The sequence below is a fragment of the Leptosomus discolor genome, chromosome 2 (genome assembly GCF_034619465.1).
Source record: "Leptosomus discolor isolate bLepDis1 chromosome 2, bLepDis1.hap2, whole genome shotgun sequence".
NCBI classification, from domain to species: domain Eukaryota; kingdom Metazoa; phylum Chordata; class Aves; order Leptosomiformes; family Leptosomidae; genus Leptosomus; species Leptosomus discolor.
The window spans coordinates 6,674,544-6,695,387 of record NC_141392.1 but is presented as its reverse complement, the minus strand read 5'-3'; the positions used below and the strand labels follow the sequence as shown (position 1 = coordinate 6,695,387).

General features: G+C 37.9%; 1 protein-coding gene across 1 annotated transcript in view; it reads right to left on the bottom strand.

Annotated features, from left to right (window-relative positions):
• SRBD1 (S1 RNA binding domain 1) overlaps window positions 1-19,303 on the bottom strand; it is a 124,599-nt gene extending 105,296 nt beyond the window's left edge. The window contains exons 1-9 of the mRNA XM_086460569.1: window positions 19,221-19,303; window positions 18,661-18,826; window positions 17,350-17,712; window positions 15,718-15,884; window positions 14,479-14,596; window positions 14,201-14,339; window positions 11,345-11,441; window positions 9,768-9,903; window positions 4,439-4,542 (exon numbers count right to left, since the gene is read on the bottom strand). Of these exons, the coding sequence (XP_086316695.1) occupies window positions 4,439-4,542; window positions 9,768-9,903; window positions 11,345-11,441; window positions 14,201-14,339; window positions 14,479-14,596; window positions 15,718-15,884; window positions 17,350-17,712; window positions 18,661-18,826; window positions 19,221-19,303 (1,373 nt within the window). The remainder of the gene's footprint in view (window positions 1-4,438; window positions 4,543-9,767; window positions 9,904-11,344; window positions 11,442-14,200; window positions 14,340-14,478; window positions 14,597-15,717; window positions 15,885-17,349; window positions 17,713-18,660; window positions 18,827-19,220) is intronic.
• Window positions 19,304-20,844: the final 1,541 nt, after the last annotated feature.

Sequence of the window (20,844 nt, the reverse complement as noted above, 5' to 3'; positions counted from 1 at the left end):
AAGGCAACTGTGTCCAGACACAAATTCAAGAGCTAAACTACCGTCAACTAACAAAACCCAATTCAAATTTCATTTGGAATGCTTTGAGTATCTCTATTCAAACTCAAAATGAAATCTTAACAATTTTGCAGCAGTCCTTAAACAACAAAACCAAACAATTTGCAACCGATTTTTCTCTTTTACCTGTTGCCAATATATTTAAAGTGTAAATAATATTCTAGAAAAAGGGAAAATGAAATAAACAATACCAAACAAACAAGATTATTTCCAAGCTTTTCGAAGCCAAACTCTTTGGAGCATTCCCTTTTCTAAGGAGACTGCACACAGTGGTCATAGCTGTAATGACAATGACTTCAAATTTTGTCCTAAAATACATCTCAATTTCAAAGTTTCCCAGAGCAGAGATCCCAGATATTGATTCTATTGACCTTTTTGTTTGGGGGAATACTACTGGGGTGCCGGAGGGAAGTCCTTGAATAAGCACAACTGACTTACTGAGATTGTACACCCAACAAGAAGGGAGAAAGATTGAGGAGATGCAGCCACATACATCATACTCAAACAGAAGACTAGGAACACTTTCTATTACAGTCCACCTGTTTTTTTATTTCTTTTTAAAATACTTATAACATTCAGAGTTTTCTTAATTTACACGCCTGGGTCCCTAACTGCAAGGTGAGATACATACATATTTTTTAATATGCCTGAGTAAGTTTTGTAAGTTTTTTCTTTGCTTGATTGGGTTTGTTTGGGTTTTTTTAAATGCAACATAATAGAATTATGGCCATTTGATAATGTGTCCAGGTGCAGGCCCAGGCAAAAACAGGCCCGAATTTTACATTTTTACTTTGTTTACTTGCACTCACTCAGAAATACTGAGAATCCTAAATTGCTTCTACCCAGACAGCTTTTCAGTTGTTTAAGGGGATCTACAATTTCCTGAAACAGCTTTTCTAAATGTCTGCGCATAGAATAATTGAGAAACGTGTGATCAAGTCAACTCTGCATTAACTCAGACAGACATAGAAGAAAAATTAAGCTTACCATTTAGTTTTACAACATTCAGAGTTGTGAGTGCGTAGCCATATGACCTCATCACTTTGCTAACAGTTTTTGCAACTAGAATTATTATACTTATTTGTAACCAGAGACTCTTTCCATACCTATATGAAATGGGCAAAGGCTTTAACCCTGTTATTGCCATCCATTTCTACAAACATGAAGTTTTTACAGGTGGCAAGTATGACGACACTCCCCCAGAAATTATCCTCGGCACAAATAAGAACGAATTTGGAAACCTGGCAGCTGTTTCCCCCTCTCTTCCATCCATTAAAGCTAGTTAGTAAACTTTTCCTCTGTAAATAGGTTATCACAGCAGATATTTTTATTTCCTGCCTATATATAAGTAAAAATTTTTTTTAGACTATTAGAAATTGCTACAAATGCAAAAATATCCAAACAGTAAGTCCAATCATAGCAAATACTGCATTTTAATCATTCCAATACTTCATAAGAAAAATCCAAAATCCACTTTGCAGCAAAAAACAAAGCAAAAGCATGCGTGCGTATTTTTAAAGATGATCACAGCCTAAGAACAGATTTTTCTTGATTATTTAATCAAGAGTTGAGTTTTGCAGCCCTTTAAATGAAGCCCTATTTAGAAAAGTTCCATATAAATAATATCATCTCACTCTGCTCATCAGCTCTCCATGGGTGTGTGCTCACAACAGGGACCACCGGAAGCACAAATGGCTGGGACTATGGATACACCTCAGAGGGCGCAACAGAATGAACGTAGCCCACGGTAAGAACCAGCAGTATGAATTAACGACTGCTCCAGGAAGAGCACAGCTACGCTTTCAGACCTGAAGCGCAAAAAGCAGAGCTTTCTTTTCCTCCGAGAAACTGTACGAAACATGCAGCAAGCTGGTAACCACAGACAAAGGTTGCCCTTAAGGCATTATCATGGACTTTACACAGGACCAGAGAATTTTGTCTGGAAACAGAAAAGCAGATCATCAAACACCAAATTTAATTTTCAAGGCTGCAATCCCACTTTGGAACAAAACCTCGCCCCTTCCCAAGGAACAACTCCATGTTGGCTTTACACTCAAGGCCAGCTAAGCAGCCCCTCTCCAGCTATTTCTCACTGATCCTTTTTCTGCATCCCACTTCACAATTAAGTCTTTGGGACCCTGCAATTCTAGTGTTAATGGAGCTAGGTTTGCTGTCAAACCACAGAGATGCCATTTTCTGGGGAAAGAAAAAAAAATCTGTAAGGCCAGGCATAAGGATGTCCCTGAGTTTTCAGTACAAACCCTAATGTCAAGGAAAAATATGTGCTTCTGCAGGCTAATAAATACTCTGAACTTACTGTATTTTCTTTGCAATCTTAGACAGCATCTACATAGAGCTCAATGCAATAATGAAGAACTACAGTCTTTCAAATCCACTTCCCATTGCAGAGACATTTAATGCTAAAAAAAATTCACCTCAGAAGAACACTTAAAGGTCAGCATATTTGCTACTGATTCAACAGGCGGCAGGTGATACTGTTTTGTGGCTAGAATACCGGTCAAACTCTGTAACAAGGTGGCATTTCTGGTTCTGCAACTGATTTTGTGCTTGACCTTCAACAAATCAGTTAATACCTTTGCAAAGTTTTGAAACCCTGAAACAAAAGTTCTTTACCTTCTGCTCTCACCAGTAAACCAACGCAATGAAAATAATGCAACTCCCACCCTTGGACAGTCATTTCCAAGCTTGCAGGGCAGAATACACATTTACTGTTTGTCAGTTTGATAACTCAGTTGTCAATCTAATGAAGAAAATCAGAATCTGTCCCAGATGTTAATGCACCAACGTCTACTAAAATCATTCCTTTGGAAGTTTTCTGATGGTGGAGAAGTTGTCCTTAAATAGTAGAAAGCCATAAGCATAATAGCCTCATGAATGCTGAGTATTAATAAGTAGTTCCATTTCCAAGGTCACTATTCTTTTTATCTCAGGATGACTCACAAAAGTGTAGTCAACCAAAATACCTCAATTTACATCCCACTTTCATTTGTGATGCAGTGACAAGCTGTTCCATTATCTGTGGCTCACAGTGCTTCCAAATTCTGTCATAGACACAGTAAAAGCAAGACTGACAGGTATGTTCTGCCTACAGAATATACATCTTGGGGGCAGGACCGAAATTCCACTACAGGTATTAGAAGTAGAATGGAACTGAGGTGTGTTTATGAATCCTGACACTTGCCTGAACAACAACAACAACAGTTATTTACTATAAGTCCCAGATCATATCATGTTATCTGGCCAAACAGTATTGTAGCTCTTTCAGAGGCTTCTGTGTTGGAAACCGAACTATTAAATTTCTACAGTGAAAAGGAACGTTTTTACCACATCCCCTTCTTGGACTTGGTGTGGAAGAAAAACACATGCTAAAGCAGTATCACTATACAGTTTTATACATTAAAAAAGTATATATTTTCCTATCTTTTTTCCTCCTTTTTGTTATTCAGTTTTAAGATGCGAAGCTAGGAGATTCTAAGACATCCTCAGAATGATGCCCAACACCTCAAACCATTGAGAAAGAGAAACCTGTCTTCTACACATACAAGGAAGACGCAGAGTTTGGATTACAATCTTCTCCAACAGAGGATATCAAGGTTCAGTTTCCAAGAAAAAGACTGACAGAGATATTGCACAAAACAGAATATATTTAACCTAAACTTCTGCAAAAATATCTCAAAATCATGCAACACTAAACATCTCACTACAGGCTAAAAAAAGCAACTTGTAAGAGCAAATCAGTAAGAAAGAAAAGAATCACCCAGTTTTCCAGCTTAACCAGAGATCAAAATGCAAGAGCCGGGTCACATGACATTTAAGAATCATGGGTTTGTGTTGCTTAAGACAGACACATTTAGGTTCGTCTATTAAATCTGATACCTTTTTTTTAACCTGTAATTCCTCGTGAAACTCAAAGTTATGTGCTTTACTGATCTAAAAATCTGACATGGCCCTCTCTAATCTTTGTAATCAGGCATATGAAGGTTTTTGGGTTTTTTTTAGAAGTCTGAAGTAAGTTCTATTGGATTCGACAAATTCCTTTCAGTAAAGACTACTGAATGTGATGCATATTACAATTTGAAAATATTCCATTTCATCAGCCTTCACATAGTTTTTTTTAAATTCAGTTACTTCAAGAATGGTGCCAGAACTCCCCATATACAGCCAAAGGCATAATCTTTTCAGCATAACGCTACAGCAGTTGGAAATACAGAATAAGAATTATACACTTGCTAATTTAATCTAATTAATAAATATTCGTTTAAATTGTTCTCTTAATGTAACAAGACATGTGAGGTACATTTCAGTATGCAGCTGTCTATAGAAAACAGAGATTTCTGTAAGAATACGTATCCATGCAGACCTTTCATTGACACACCACCAACAGAATTCATTCTTCACCCCGTCAGGAATGTTGACCTTCACTGTCAGGATCTTCAGATTTTCCCCTCGGTTAATGGCCAGAATCTGAGTGCAAACATAAATGGCACAGACAGATGACACACAAAATATCCAAAAGATAAACTTATCAACATTTGTGTACGCGCTTGCTTGACATTCTGTAGCAAATCATGATGGTGGTACAGTAAATCAGTCCACAAAGTACTAGCATGTACAGATAACATCCACAATTTAAACACAGATTAAATCACGCCGTGGCATAACAAATCACACATTTTTCCTGGAGTCTGCAATCTCAAGATCCAGTTTATCTTAAACACACTTATAATGCAAGTCAGCATAAATTTAGGTGGTGGAATATTCTCATTTAATAACCCAAATTAAAACTCAAGAAATGAATTGAAAAGTGATTCCAATCAGAATAGAAAACAGAAAGGGAAAATGTTAGTCCTATGTGTCAGGTTTCATTTTTCTTCCCAAGATCAGTCCAAATTTAAAATTAATTATGAGTTGGAACTTGTGACACAAAGGTAATTCTGCATTTCAAAAAGTTCTTTTGAAAACAATTGTGTTCGAAATGGGTTTTCGCGCCTAGTTCATAAACAGCAGAAAATAGACACACTCTTTATACTAACACTCCAGCCTTAAAACTTATGCACATATTTCTGGCAGAGTCTTGTGCACATAACTGCATATTCATGATCTAAAGCTAAATCTGTTTGCGCACATGCTATCTACATACAGAGTTCGATTTAAAATGGAAGTCTGTGGCTCTACATTTAAAACCAAGATCACAATTTCAGTGGTGGATCCTGGAGGATACTATTGGGTATCTACTGGCCTAATCTCACTATGAAGATGTTGAATGCTCACCTGAAGCAGGCCTTATAATATTAAAAACTCACTGGCCAAGGGATTTTAGAAACAGAACACTAGTTATAAGCAGCTACAAACAAAAGCCACACGTTTTTAGATTTCATTTTCCCTTCCAAAATACTTTAAAGTGCAAAAATAAAAAAAACCTGCTAGAAGTTGACATTCCTGTATGACTACACATGTTGCTGTATGTAGCAGGCCCTGAGCACTGTCACAACAGAGCATTCTGTGTCAATCATGAACTTTAATTCAATCACTAGCTAACTCAGACATGTCACATATGTTAAATACAATGGTTTAAAATGACTCCAGGACATAGTAACAATTTATATTCCTCAGCCTTACTGCTCCTGTGACATACCAGGCCTGACATATCATTGAACAACAAAGCTAATAATAAAGATTGCATGTGAAATATTATAGCATCTGGTACCTTGACTGCCAAAGCAAATGTTTTCATGCAGAGATTAGAAAGACACATTTTAACAAATCAAATGCTTTCACATTTATTCTGATTTTTTAAAAAGAGAGAAAGTTAAATGTCAAGCTAAAATGAAATCAAAATGATGCTCACGACAGAAAATGCATCTGATAGAATTATAATGTCATCATACAGCATGCTGTTTGCGGGGTCAGTATTTGCATCACATTTTGTTTCCTGGCACTCTCTCTGCAGAATGCGTCAGTCACCTGAACTGAAATCAGATGTACTGCACTCACTAATATTATTTACATTTTTATTCTTAGACCAGGATAGGTAGATTGTTTAAGTGACAAACATTCAGAGAAGAATCACCATCCAAGAAATGCTCAATTAAAAAAGTAATTAGTCAATTTCTCCCTCTAATATAAAGGCCATTTTGTTTTGCTCTGGTTTTCTTTTAACGGGTTAAAATCTGGCTATTCTAGACACAAAGCAATCTTTCCATTCTAGAAAAAGACTGTTTTTATGTAAGACTGGAACAGATCCAGGAAAAGGGTTAATAAAAAGCAATATACATTTTTCAGAGAAAGCAAGAACAATAATTCGATCTAATCACAAGATTATCAAACCTTATTGTGTTTATCAGAAAAATACAACATTCTTCACTTCGCACAGCTCGCTTCTATGTTCCAGATTTACTTAGACTCACTGAATAAGTTTTGCATATTTTGCCAAGGACTTAAATTTTCAATTCCTTTTTAAGTATGAGATGGAAAATAGAGCCCTTGCCTCAAACATTACACTTTATTCATGAATTCTTTTCCTCCCACCAATTCAGTCAGCTCCAAATAGAGGAAAGCAACCCCAAGGCATACACAAACACTGAGTGTTTACAATTCGTCAAAAATTCAAATAAACTCTCGAAAGATTTTTTTCCCTTAGTTATGACAGTGTTGGTATAGCTACCCAACTACATCCTAAGAGAGTCCAATCAGGTTGTCTTTGCCATCAAAGGAAGGAACTGTGGCTGAACCTCCCAACAGCAAAATGTTCCAGCTGGAAACACCCACAGGTATCCCACCATGTCAAAATCTGCAGTCAGGCTTTTTAAACAAATCAGTTTTTTTCTCATTTCAGGTTGAGTATTTCAACTTTTTCAGTCAAACAACCTGACTCCAAGCCAGTCCTGATTATTTCACGGCATGTCTCAACACACAAAACGGCAGTGGCACAGAAAGTAACCGAGAAGTACAGTGTGTGCAACGACAGCTGCAGCACCGCAGAACCAAGCTGCAGCTCACCGCAGACCAGCTGACAGCGCTGCAATGCACGCCGCCAGGCACGCTCACGGCTACAAACGCTTTGGTCATAAAGCCACAGCTTATGCTCTTACAGGTAATGTGCTGGTCTACTGCCCACCCCCTTCAGTTACACAGAAGCTAGAGCAGAGTGAGGGTTTTACACAGTTAGTTTAAGATCACTAACACTTCCATACTCAGGCAACGACCAGTTTCAGTGCAGTATTTTATGGAATCCTTTATTTGCACCTCTGCAAAGAGATGATTTAAAGCTGACTTCTACTTTTGCCTCTAGCTAAACACATTGAGGACACTTGTCTGTGCGCAGTCACGAAAGGATTAGAGAAAGGTCTTCAAAACAGTGAATCTTGCAAGTGTTCTCAAACACAGCTATTTAACCTGCAGTCCTGGAGGATTAGTACATTTTATAAATCCCCCTGAGTTCCAGGCTTCCCAATATCTTCTTTACATATAAGCTTCTTTTAAAAATCGTGAACCAAACTAGAGAACTTCTTCTCTTGAAGACGTACACACCTCTCCCAAAGCCCATTCAAGAACACACTTTTAACCAGCTTTTTGACTGCAAAAAAGAAGTATTTCTTCAAATCTTAGGTGAAGGAGAAAATAAAGACTTTTAGGTATTAAAAAGGACGGTTACAACCCAAGAAAAAAAAGATTGAAAAACGGTAATTTGCATCAGCAGGGAAGTAAGGTTGGGCAATAAAGAAACTGAAGGTTATGAGAAAGACTTTCAAAAAAGTACAATACTAGGGTTTAAGCTTAAGGAAGAAATGGCAGATAAACAAAACACTTTTCTTTCCTTATTTCATCATTAAAACAAAAAAAAAGAAAGAGGCATTAAGGTTAGTGACAGACACAAGGAGAAATAAACCAAAACAGATCCAGTTAATCTTAACATCAGACAGACAAACTAAGGACATATCCTGGATGAGAAACAGTGCAGCCACATGACCAGAGCACTGACGAAGTTTGGGAAGTCTGGTTTCTAGCCCTGGCTCTAGCTAAGCAACAGTTTTCTTTATGTAAAACAGAAAAAAAAAAAAAGGATGACTTGGACAAGTTAGTTATACCATCACCCCAGGAAACCCTTGTACAGCCAATACGTGTTCCATATCTCAGTATTCGCCACTCTCAGTGCATGAAAAACTAAACAGTCTTTGACAGCCAAAGTATTAATTCACCAGTAAAGTACCCAAACAGAAAACCCATATAGCACAACGCAATCTCCCGATGAGTCCATAGATCTTTGTGATATGTCATCACAGTAGTCTTAGATTGCTCTGTTGACTTTTCCAGACCTTCTAGAAGAAAGTAGTTACTGATATTAATACAGGAAAAGTTCATACTTATTACAAAGAGAACAACTACAGGTCCCTCTACTAAAATCACTTGTAGTTTAGTCTTTCACCTAACACCATCCATATTGGGAGAGGGTTTAAAATTAGCCCATATATGTTGTGAAATATTTTTTGCAATAAATTCATTTCAAGACAAGCAAGAAAACCCTTTATTAATTCAAAACATCACATTGTTTTAAAATAGCAAGCAGAGAGATAATGAGGGCATATCATAGATATAAAAGGAAAAGCATTCCCGTGTAGAATAAGGCAGCCTTCTATGGGAGGAGGACATTTCTGGTTGGAAGCAGCTAAGAGGATCTTTTTTGTGGGTTTTGTTTGTTTGTTTGTTTTGTTTTGGGGTTTTGTTTTGGCTGGTTTGTTGTGGTTTTGTTTGCGTTTGTTTTTTTTTTTGGTTGGTTAGGTTTGTTTGTTTTGTTTTTAAGGTTAGATAATTGTGACCAAAACAAGTGACAATTCACTTGGTGACCAGGTATGAATCAGTGCAGGTCCTGACAGTTGCATTGAGTGCATCACACTTCAGCCTTTGAACTCCAGTAACAATGGCAGTCTAGCTACCAAGTCACCAGTTTCTCACCAGCTAGTATGTTTGCTTCATCCCTCATTTCTTTTCCTAGTCATACAACTCTAGGCTTGGGGCTAAGGATAACCAAAGATGCTTCACAGAAGGGAATACTGATGACTTGCAAAACCAACCCGTTTTTGGGGTAGTGCATGGGATGTTCCCCTAAGCTGCTTTTGTAGGTCACCTTCAATTTCATTTTTTTTGGATCCTTCCCTGATGCTTCTCACCAGTTTCACCTGACAGATGTAGTGTCAAATGGCTCAGAGCACTCTCACTCAGTGCTGCAGCAACAGCCAAAAGAAATAAAGAAATAAAGCAGCTTCCACTACTGCTCCACCACTATCCCAGCCTCACCCCTACAGACCATAAATTATTGCCTAGCCTTTATCTCCCTCCTGATAACACTTGCTATGCACTTGTCACCAGGGCAAGGGAGGGAGGGCATGACGTGCTGAAAATAAATCACTCCAGTATTGAAATCTCTGATCCATAAATAATTATAAATATTTGTTTATTGAGAACTAATTAGACAATGGACATACTGAATAAGCAGTCCCTTTGGTCAGTTTCTTAAGACAGAGATTAACAGCTTAGTCCTGCATTTCATAAATTTGAAAGTCTCCGCCTTTGATAACTGAAAAGCAAAATCAAGTATCTTCAGAATCACTTTTAAGCAATAAAATTCAAAAGCAAAGCCACCTTTACTATAGCTAAAATTCTAAGAGAAAAGTACAAGTTTATAGGTGTACCTGATGATGCTGTATGTTCTTTATATTACAAGAAAACTCATGGTACAGTTGGAATTTATCGATATCTTTTTCATTTCCACTTTTGGACGACACTTTTGCCAAGGCTGACTGGATACAAATGTACCTCTGCTGACATCTGAATTAAAAAAACCAAACACCACAAACGTTAATAGGGTATTTTAACATGAAACTTGTAACAAGTCATGAGTTAGTGCTTGTATTAAACAAAAATGAAGTTTGGAATCTGCCCCATTACAAGTTATGTTAACTCCCATCATCTGCAGAACTGTATTACATATCTTAATGCTCAGACTGACATGACATGTACTGACTGGAACACACAAAGGGAAGAAATTCAAGCAAACCTCAGAAAAAGCTGAGCCCTTCTCCTGAAGGGAATGGATACCCAAAAGCCACTATTTGCACTTCAGGTTGGTCAGTTATTGGTCCAACTTCACATAGCAAATTTTGGGAAGTTGCACAAAAGTTATAGTAGTTATCTATTTTATACAAATGCAACATGTCTCTTGAATCTACCCAGCCTCAGAATTCACTTCTTGCTTTGAGCACTGAACACCCATAAAAGTTTTTGTTATTTTTAGGAGTAAAAGGGATCCCCAACAGACAGCTTTCTGAATGCTGCTCATGGTTATTATACATACAACACGCTTTAGATCAACAGGATACCCCTGTAGAGCACTGCATATCCAGTTAAGGAGCTTCTACTGGTCAAAAGAATGAAAGTGATAGTTTGGTAGTGACAGCACATCCTTTAAAAAACAACTCCTTCATTGAAATTATCACATTGCTGTGCTCTAATGTTTTGATGAAGTTGGCCATTACTCACAAAAAACAGCAAACAAGGGTCAATTAAACAGAACTGAGCTGATTCAAACCAATACTGTGTGCTCCTGATGTGGCACCTGTTCTTTGATAACCCTGTTCTTTCTCCCAGATGCTACACAGCAGAGGGGAAAAAAAATAAGCAACTATTACTCTGTCACGCCAACCCCCCAGACACAACCACCGTGAAGTCATGTAATGTAAGAGAACTTAAATTCAGCTAACGCTGTCAAAGGATCAGTAACTCCTGCTCTAAAAACAGTCACATTTGTTCACCTTATTGACTACCAATGCCAAAAATCAACCATTGCTGCACACTACTGACACTGACTGGTGTCAAGCAGTAAATATTCAAGCAATAGCTTAAGCAGATGCACATCTGAAAAGTTATGGGTTGAAGGAAGTGCAAGGAGAGAAAGCTTCCTCTTATAGATCACTAAAGGCAAGGGAGTTGGGCTCTACCTGGAGCAGAGCCACAGAGAATTTTTCAGTCTTTGGGAGTCACAGCATCACGCCATGCTCACAGCGGATCTCTCCTCCGCTGATAGCCAGAAGGGCAGAGAGGCTCATGAACCTACCTCCAGCACAAGTGAAGGAAGGGACCTAAATCAATCTCACAGTAACATTGCTTTCATTTCGCTAAAACAAAAAAAAATTAGTTATGTAACCGCATGGTCAGAGACTGAATCTTACAGTATAACCAGGAAAGTTTAGAAAGTAAGAGACAAACTTACAGTTTCCTGATAAAATCCAGTGTATCTTTATCTTTAGCGAAGATGTCAGCTAAAATATGCTGTACTCCAGCCTCTACTTCCTGGATAGTTGAAAGACCTTAGAAGAAAAAAGTAACTATAAAAAAAACTAATATGAAAAATTACTTCACACAACTGCACAAGCACTAAGAAAACATATACTGAAAGCAAATTAAAGCAAGATATCCGAAGATGAAGAATCCTAATTCATTAGAATTTTTTTATTAACTAAGCTTCCTTTGAAACCATCTGAAACCATTAAATTTTTAATGAGGCTAAAGTGACCAATGCAGTATCGTAAGTCAAAATGACATTGAAATGAGAGAAAAATAATAATTTTTTTACTGTGATGCTAACAGATCTTGACATTTATGATGTTAATGAATTATTTACAATAGTTAAGTTGGATACTCAAGTACAATTTTTGAGGTTGTAATAAAATGAATAATCACAGCAGAAGTCTACATATTTTGCTACTGATATGGAAACTGCCTAAAGTCTTTGCAGGCAATCCTGTCTTTCCTCTGTGTACTAGTTTTATATGTCCATTGGTTTGTAGCTTGAGTTTGCACAGTGACATTTCTGAGGTCAGGGTACCCTCATCCTCTCCTACAAAACAAGTAGTGAAGTTATAAAATGTTTCCATAGACAAAGTACTCTAGAGAGCTGGTAATAGAATCATTCAGCTTTCCACCACACAGAACCATCCCTCACTTCAAAAGACCAGAAGAGGTGGCACAGTATTCTCCTTAGCACAGCGGATGAATTGGACCAGAACCAGAAAATAATGAAATAAAACTGACCTCTTGTGTTTTAAATAAATATACCTAACTTTGTTTCTAGCAACAGTCAGTAGGAAATGCTTCAGAGCAAAAAGCAAGAATCCTGGAGCTGGCAGACGCAGCACTAACTGCCTCCTTCAACACACATTAGTTTTCACTCTGCTGTCTGATGACTACCAATATCTTGAAAGTTTTATTGACACCGTTTTAAAAAAAACTGCATAGCTCTAATAACTAATACTTGTATTGAATCCAGAATCCTGCTTCTGATTGGGCTATAGTTACACACTATAAAAAATTAATCTTGCCCTTTTTTAAGAAGAGGAAGCTAAACTTAACTGCCAGAAATAAAAATAAAAATGTAAGAATAAGTAGGCTATTAAATGCCTGAACTGAAGTTGTGGAATTTGGATCCTTCCATCTACGAGCTAGTGCTTCTTACGGTAAAAGCTTTGTATTCTTATATGACATTCCTAAGGGAATTATAAAGACAGACATTATACTGAATATTGAGACACTCAAGTACCAGAAGTGTACATGGCTACATTATTTTAATTCTAGCAGAGAATTTGAAAGAGATGGAATAGGCCAAAACCAGTCAGGATTAAAGAAATAATCAAAAAGTTCCCGTTCAACAAGCACCACTCACATGGGCATTTTACAGTGTCCACTGCAAAAACAGCACGTGCTTGTGACCACCCGTACAATTAAAAGGAAGAACAGTTTTCTGGTGAGCCTGCTTCCTTAACTTTCAAATATCTAGCTTTGAATTATGAACTGCTGTTTCTATTTCAGTTTATTTGTAGTGTAAGTTTAAAAAAGACAATTTAAAAGAAATTAATATTAAGATTTGATAAAAACTTTTCTGTACAGCAAATGGCTCATTGCTTTAAAAAAACAACCTTCGCTCTGATCTCAAGCAGTATACAGGTTGTCAAACTGGCTCCCAAGCTGATAAAAGTGTCCCAGTTCACAGACGTATGTAATTTCTGATGCACCTTTCAAATGAAAACATTATATAAAACTAAGCAACATTATTTTTAGTACACAATTGAAGATAGGCATACTGATTTTCAAAAACTGAAGTGTTTATGCTGCAACAAATAGCATCTCCTTTCTGAATGCACTCTAAATAATTTATTTGAACTTTCACCATGAAGATTTTCTTTTGGTTCTTTAGACTCTGCCAGAACAGTCAGATATGCGGTTGCAATATACTGTTGTATGTAGTAATGACATATGCTAAAAGGCAGTAATTAAACAGAGTATTTGGTAACTGATTTTCAATGCAAAGTCAAGATCATTTTATAAACAACGTTTAAATGAAAGAACAACTGAAGTGGGAAGAGTAAGAGTCAGCCTCACTAAGGAGGTTCAGTACCTTTCTGTTAAAATTCAAATGTAAGCGTTGGGGCAGGGAAGAACAGTAGGTCTCTATTTTAACACCACACAGAAGGTTGCAGCAATCTTTGTATTTTATTGTCAGAGATTGCCCCCTACAGATGCACCCAAAACTGCATTCACAGACACACCATTCTGCAGTCTATATGTGACAATCATATTGTTAAAGGTCCTGCTCAAATTTCGGAGATTACATCTTCTCCAAGCTCCACTGTCATTCAGTAACGAAAACTCTCCCACTCACTTCCAATCACCAAGGCCAGTTTTTATTAAGATATGCTTTGATGGGTGACATTTACTTCAATACAGGGCATGAGCATAAGCCCTTGTACAACCAGCACTGCATCTTCAGCAAACAATTCAAGTACGAGTAGAACCATGGAGAGGTCTCAGGTGTGCGCTGCACTTCTCTCTTACCAGTAAATACAGATGTCAACTACAACATCTCCAGACTTCTGGCTCTCGTATACCAGAATTACTACTATTTACAATACAAAAAGACAGGAAAGGTTGGAGAGCTGTGGCATTGAATGTAAACTCTTACCACATGTTGCTAAAAGAACTGTTGAATTTAAAAATAGTTGCATAACTTGCAGCAACATAACAATTAAAGTAATCCCTCTTTTAAAATATTTTCAGATTTCACAGCACCTACCTTTGGTATTGGGTCTAATGTAAGAAAAGAGATTGAGTTCCATAGGATTCTGCAGGAGGGAGAGAGCAGCAGGTTCTAATCCCAGCTGTTTGGCCCTCTGGGCTTTGGTGCCTTTACTCCCAGTTTTGTAAGGTGCAGACTTAAAACAAACAAAAGACACAGTTATTAAAAGGCAAGGAAATACTTCAGTCATGCTACGTACTTCACATTATGCACTACTTAGTTATGCAAGAGTACATTTAAGCTAAGGATGATCTGAAAAAGACTGGTGTACTGACCACATGGTCTAATTCTTCCAGAGTTCTGCAATTTAATAATGCTGTTAAGAGACACCCGGATAATTTCCCTTCTTTCTTCAACTTCTGTATCATTGTATGCGTCTTCTTTGCAACAGTACTGAAATGCAAGAGATTGATATTGACAGTGACATTTCACGGTGGGTTAAAAAGCCTATTGATTGTGACCTGGTTTATTGCACTGCTGAAGCTCTCTAAAACCCCTGAAGATTGTATCTCATGCTAATCCACAACAAACCAAGCCTGATAATCCAAAAAGGAGTTTCTAACTATTACTCTCTTTCTGCAATTCATTCAAAACTGTATCAAAATATCTTGTGGTAGCTTTAAGAAAAATCTAACAATAGTGGTACTCATTACCGCTATATACAGTTTTGCAAGATTACTGGCCTGGAAGCCAAATAAAAAGGCCCTAAATTAAATCCATGTTCATGAGCACCTACAGCTGTAATTCATATCAAGATAGTTCTGCAGCATCAAGTACAGGTACCAGAATTTAAACTCTTCAGACCTTCAGTAAGATACCCGTGAGCAACCGCAAGCAGCAAAGGTATTTTGTTATGATTTCAATTACTTGTTGAGACAAGAACTCTCCCAGGCCACCTTCCCTCTTTGGAAAGAATCTCTTGCTAGGGAATAGCAGAGAGTACAAGGTGGAAGCCACCATGTTGACAGAACAGCTGGCCAGTCTGTTCCCTTGCCATCTCAAGAACATACAGTCATCCAAAAAACAGCAAAGGAATGACAGCCGCCTCATCCACTGCTGTAGCAGGCTTTGCTGATCATTTCTTTGCTGCAATGGTCTGGGATAATTTAGCCTGCCCTCCTGGTACACCACGACCTCGAGTAGTGCTCTTCACTAGAGGTTTGCTGCTCCAAGCAGGCAGCCGAGAGATTCTTAGTGATTCTTTTTCTAAGGGTGCAGGCAGTATCTCCAGATCCTATAAACTACTCTCTTAGTAAGAGATCTTTCTCTTTAGTAAACTGCAGAGAAATTAAGATCTTAATTTTTCTTTAGCAATTCATAATGCTAGATTTCTTGTAAGAAGAAAAACCAACAAATCACCAGACAGGCATCAAGCATAACTACCTTGGTTTTAAACTTTCTTTACGAGTTCCTTTGTAGTTGTAGTGTGTACAAAGCACCAAAAAAAGGGACACAGAAGCAGCAGCTGGTTGTTACTTACCTTCCCCGCCAGATACCTCCCTGTACTAACTTACCGCAGCTCCTCCAATGTTTGTTGCACTTCTCGCAAGGCATCAGCCTCCAGATTATTGATGAGCTCTTTTCGATACCGAGCGATAAAAGGAATTGTGTTTTCTTCTTGAAAGAGGCGAATTAAGTTTGCACATACCCATGGCTCAACATTTGTTATTTCTGACAAGGCCTGTCAGAATAAAAAACACCAAACAAAGCCACAAACATTTAAGAGAGGCGATAAGATTGCTTTAAACAGCCTCTCACTCAAAATTCAAAACCACACCCAGAACATTATGCTGGCCAGAAGGGACTACTGTCCTCCCCAAGACAGGATGCCAAGCTTCCCATGGATCCAGCCACCACACCCAATACTTCAGAGAGACATGCAGCAGCCAATGTTTCCAGAAACTTGTAACTACAGAAAAAAATGCAGGAAGCAGTTCCTCTTGGGAACAAAAAAAAAAAAACCCACTTAAACAATTGGAAAAAAAAATAATCAGGAAGACAACAAGCTGCACACGGCAACTCAGAAAACTTTAAATCAACACTGACATACCTCATGGTAAAACAAAACAAACAAAACCCACAAACCCAAAGCTGATCTAAATCCCACTTCACCAATAACTGGAAACTAGCACGATGTTACTAAAGGTTTCAAGACCAACCAAGACTCACAAAGCTAAACATTTTGTACAGATTGGTCTTTCTAAAGACAAAGTTATAGTGTAACAATATGGAATCGAGTACAAACTATACCAGTACCTTAGCCTAGGAACCTTTTAACTTCAGTTTGTTTGTGCTTTGCTACAGTTATTCCCATAGATGGCTGATTTAAAAGCCTTTCAAAAGTTTTACTCTGAAGCCTAAACACGTTAACAACTCCTGCACAATTATAGTCACTGCTTTTAGAGCAGCAATACATACAGATAAAATTCTCCATCTGCATTTCCAGGAATATTTTAGAAGATTCAGGAATAAAATTTTACACCTTTAAGTACGTAGTACTAAGGATGACGAGTAGAACGTGCCCAATCTATTCCCATTCTGGTCATACTAAAGTCTCCCATAACCACACCCAGCCTCCCAGAACAGCAGCTACCCTAAAACTGTCTTCACCTGCTTCAAAGTTAACATCCTACAAAAATAAAGATGATATCTCCCCTGATGTCACTATTGTTCAAGAATGCAATCTCCTCCTTGACAGTACTGTAAATTGATTCACGCTCTCAAGTGAGTCTCTACAACGAAGCGATCCACACTAAATCTTAAATTCTCAAACTATGTACGCAGACATCCTACATCTTTCAGTATCCCTTTCTGCAGGAGTGTCAGTTGACTATAACCACAAAAAAAAACCCACCACAACCCATGTGCTGATACACAGAAGAAACATGCAAACTGTTTCAGGCAAGCTTTGTGCTAAGGACTGCCAAAGTCACAGATATTAGAATAATGTTAAAGTTTCAAGTTTTAACAGTTACCAACCAACATTTATATTTTTACACGTATTATGACAAGTTAAGCAGAGGTTAAATGACTCTCTGACACTCCAACTGATGCCAAGAGGACTGAAATTGTATGTTAAGGTTCTAAGAGCTAATTATGTAGGAAATGGTTTCATTGACACCTCAGAAAAGGAAAAGATCTCATACCTGTACAATATCCCAGTTCATTTCAAATTCTTCTTTTACTTTGTTGCCTCCTAGATTTTTAACTGGCTTTCCTTCAGGACATGTAGTCGACTTAATCTTTTTAAAAGGTGGTTCATCAAATGCAAAATCCTCCTCAGATTTCTCATGTTTCACTTGATTTCCAGCTACAGGAACGCTTGTTGAGGGTTTTTCATCACTCTCAAAACTCTTTACGTTCTTCCCTTGGAATGAATTTATTTCCATTTTTTTAGGCACTTCTGGCTTTTGATTTAAAGTTTTTGGTTCAGTGCCTACATCTTCTTCCTTAGGTTTTAGAAACTGCGTTCTATTGTCTTCTGCAGGAGCAATAGGAAAGGATACATCCTGCCAAAAAGGCATTGAAACCACATTAAGCGCTGACTGTCGCAAACTGGTTCAACATTTCAATTAAAACCTTGGAAGACTTGATACTAGACATCATTTTCCCAAGTGATGTCTCTGTCTGGCAGGGAAATGTCGTCAGAAATCAAGTAACCCGAAATATCTCTTGCATGGAAGAAAAGACACAAACATAGCCAGCAGAACTGTGGTCTAAAAGATGAAATAAAATTATCCTGGAAAGACTTTAATTGGGATCTCCTTCAGAAGACATTGATCTACATTCATCTCAACAACACAGGGAAGCACTCTTCTAATGAGGTGTTAGGTGCAGTATGGGAACTGGAAACAAGATTTGGTCGGCCAAGACATAGTTTAACCTTGGACAAGCCACACTACCTTTCCTGAATTTCCCCAGAGATCACCTTCAAAAGCCTGAAGGGCTGGCTTCTGTCATGACCTGACCCCTGATGTTAACCTTTGACAGAAGGAAGTAACTTCTGATAGAAGCGCATCTTATACTCATCATCATAAAACAGCGATCCTTACTGGGCTGAATGGCCATGCCAGCAAACATAAGCACAGGCCTTCTTTTTGTTGTGGTACCCAGCTGGTAGGGAACTAGGCAGGAGACAAAGGTGCAACACAGAAACCAGAGATATTACAGCGTTTAGTTTACACTACAGAAAGAACAGAGGTATTTATTTTTGTTGTTGAAAGAAGCCTCCAGGGAAAACCACGTCCCATTATCACAGGCCAAAATTTTAAAGGAGGGCCCTTAGATCTGGGACACTTAAATACATAACAAAACCACGTTTATCAAATATCATATTAACAGCAGAACCAGATGAGCTGATCAGACTCAGGCAATCAAACGAACCAGCGTTGAAAAAATTCTGCTCCTGTCACTTGCCAACCAGAGTAATTATATGTCTCTTGCTTACAGAGCCTCACCATTTCCTCTTTTATTGCCACCTTCTTGACCTTTTTCCTGGCCACAGCTGACCGTGGAGCAGCAACTTTTTTAGTTTTTGCCTCATTTTTCTTTGGCAACCGAGGTCTCTTGGTGATCTTGCTTTTTGGCTCCCACTCCTCCTCTTCCTCCTCTGATTCAGAGCTTCTGAAAAACAAACAAGTAAACAATATTGCTTATGAGAAAACCAAAAAATATACATAAGCAAGCCAGTCTGAGTGTTCTCTGACATGAAGCGAAGCGAACAGAAGAAGTGAAGAGAAAGGCAGGCAAACTCAACAAATACAGGTCTTTCATGCGTTTGCAGAGCTAATGGCTGGAACAATTCACCAAGCTTTGCTGAAGCTGGTCACTAGATGTGTACACACCTGATTCTGTCTGGACAACTGGCCATTCAGTTGCACCCTTCTTCACTGCGAGCACAAAGAGCATAGGTAATTTGTGTTTTATAATTGAAGCTTTGTGCATTAAAAGTGTTTAATCAACCTCATGCTTAGCATAAACCTTTAAAAAAGGTTCCTAAAGAGGAAAGTAATCTTACGAGTTAAGAAATGAAGGTAGCTCATCATCTTCTGATGTAAGGGCTTTGGCTTCAGATTTCACCCTCCTTGGTAGAGATGACATCTGAAACAAAGGCAAGAAGAGAGAAATAGAACATTTGGTTGAAGTTATATCCTCTTATTCAACTCACTGCCAAGGGTGTCCTCATAATGTCTTCACCAATCACAAAAGTTTCCTCTAGAGCAAGTTCAGATTTCTTAGTATCCAAGAATTTAGGCCACAGCAGCACACATTCAACAATCTTTTCAACTGAGCAAACAGACAAACCAGCACTATAGCCTCTCAAATTATTTTTCTCTTCAAATGGACGTCATTATGTGGCTTGCATGTAAAGCTACCCTAGCAAAAAGAGTATTGTGTCTGAGACATATTATTGGGTGTCACTTATATACTATGCCAGTCATTCCTCCATTAATCTAAGAGGCACAGGAAACAAAATTAAGGTCTAAAAAAGTGAGCTCACATACGGTTTTGATGTGAACAGGACTACAAGAAGATTGCCCATTTTGGTCTAGTATTTCACCTTTAAAGACTATCCATTGCTTGTATGAATAACAAAAACAATGATTTTGAAAGAGCTGCTCATAAGCATATAGAAAGTGCATAAAACAATTACTAAAGGTAAAAAGGGAAGGCACAAACTTTCTCCTGACCTGAGATTCGTGCCTACAATAGCTGCATTTCAGTTAATCCATTAGAGAATTTTTGACAATGGTTGGGCCCATGATTTTCAATAATCATATTTGACAGTTTTAGTTAAAGAATTTTAGGTACCCTCAAAGTTTTACCAGCTAGAAAATTAAAATTAAAAATAAACAAACAACATAAAGCATTCATATCACTATAAAATTCATAAACATTTTACCTACATCTGGTACAATTTCATCATTCTTCACACTCTATTCTCCAACCTTTCGCACCTTAATCTTTGATCCAGCCTTACCACTGCGAGGTGAGCCTTGAAGTCCCATGTTTGCACATACAAACTGGATAAGCATTTTGCAAAGCGCCATTTAACTCAAGGGTGAAATGCTCTTTAACCCAACTTCATTCTGGGCTCTCTTCAAGCACTAGAAGCATAACTATTGCTATAAATGGCTTTCAGCAAATTTTTCCTTGCAAAGCAGTACCAGAATTTAAGTGACCATTTTCAGCATTGCAGCAGGAGGACTATTAAGGCCCACATCGAATATCACTAGCTATTAGGTTGCTTGCAACACACTTTCTTGGAGCAATCATCATGGTCAGTAATAGGTCAGCATTTCTGTGCTGTTCCATGGACTGAAATCCCATTATGTGACTGTTTAGAATACATGGCCACTACAGGAAAACAGAAATCTCACAGAACACAAAAAATACTACTCACCTTATTACCCTCCCAGTGACTTTTCACTGCCAGTTCCGAAACACCTGGAACTTCACCCAGCCACTCTGCTTCTCCGTTTTTCTTTGTTCTTTATACCTGAACGGTCATTATCATAGTCCTGAATTAATTAATTAATTATTCCCATTACCTCAGAGGCATGAAAATAATGTTTCCATTTTATATTGTACTTTAATCTGTGAATGGAGAAACAAAAATTATTACTCATGTTTCCAACACT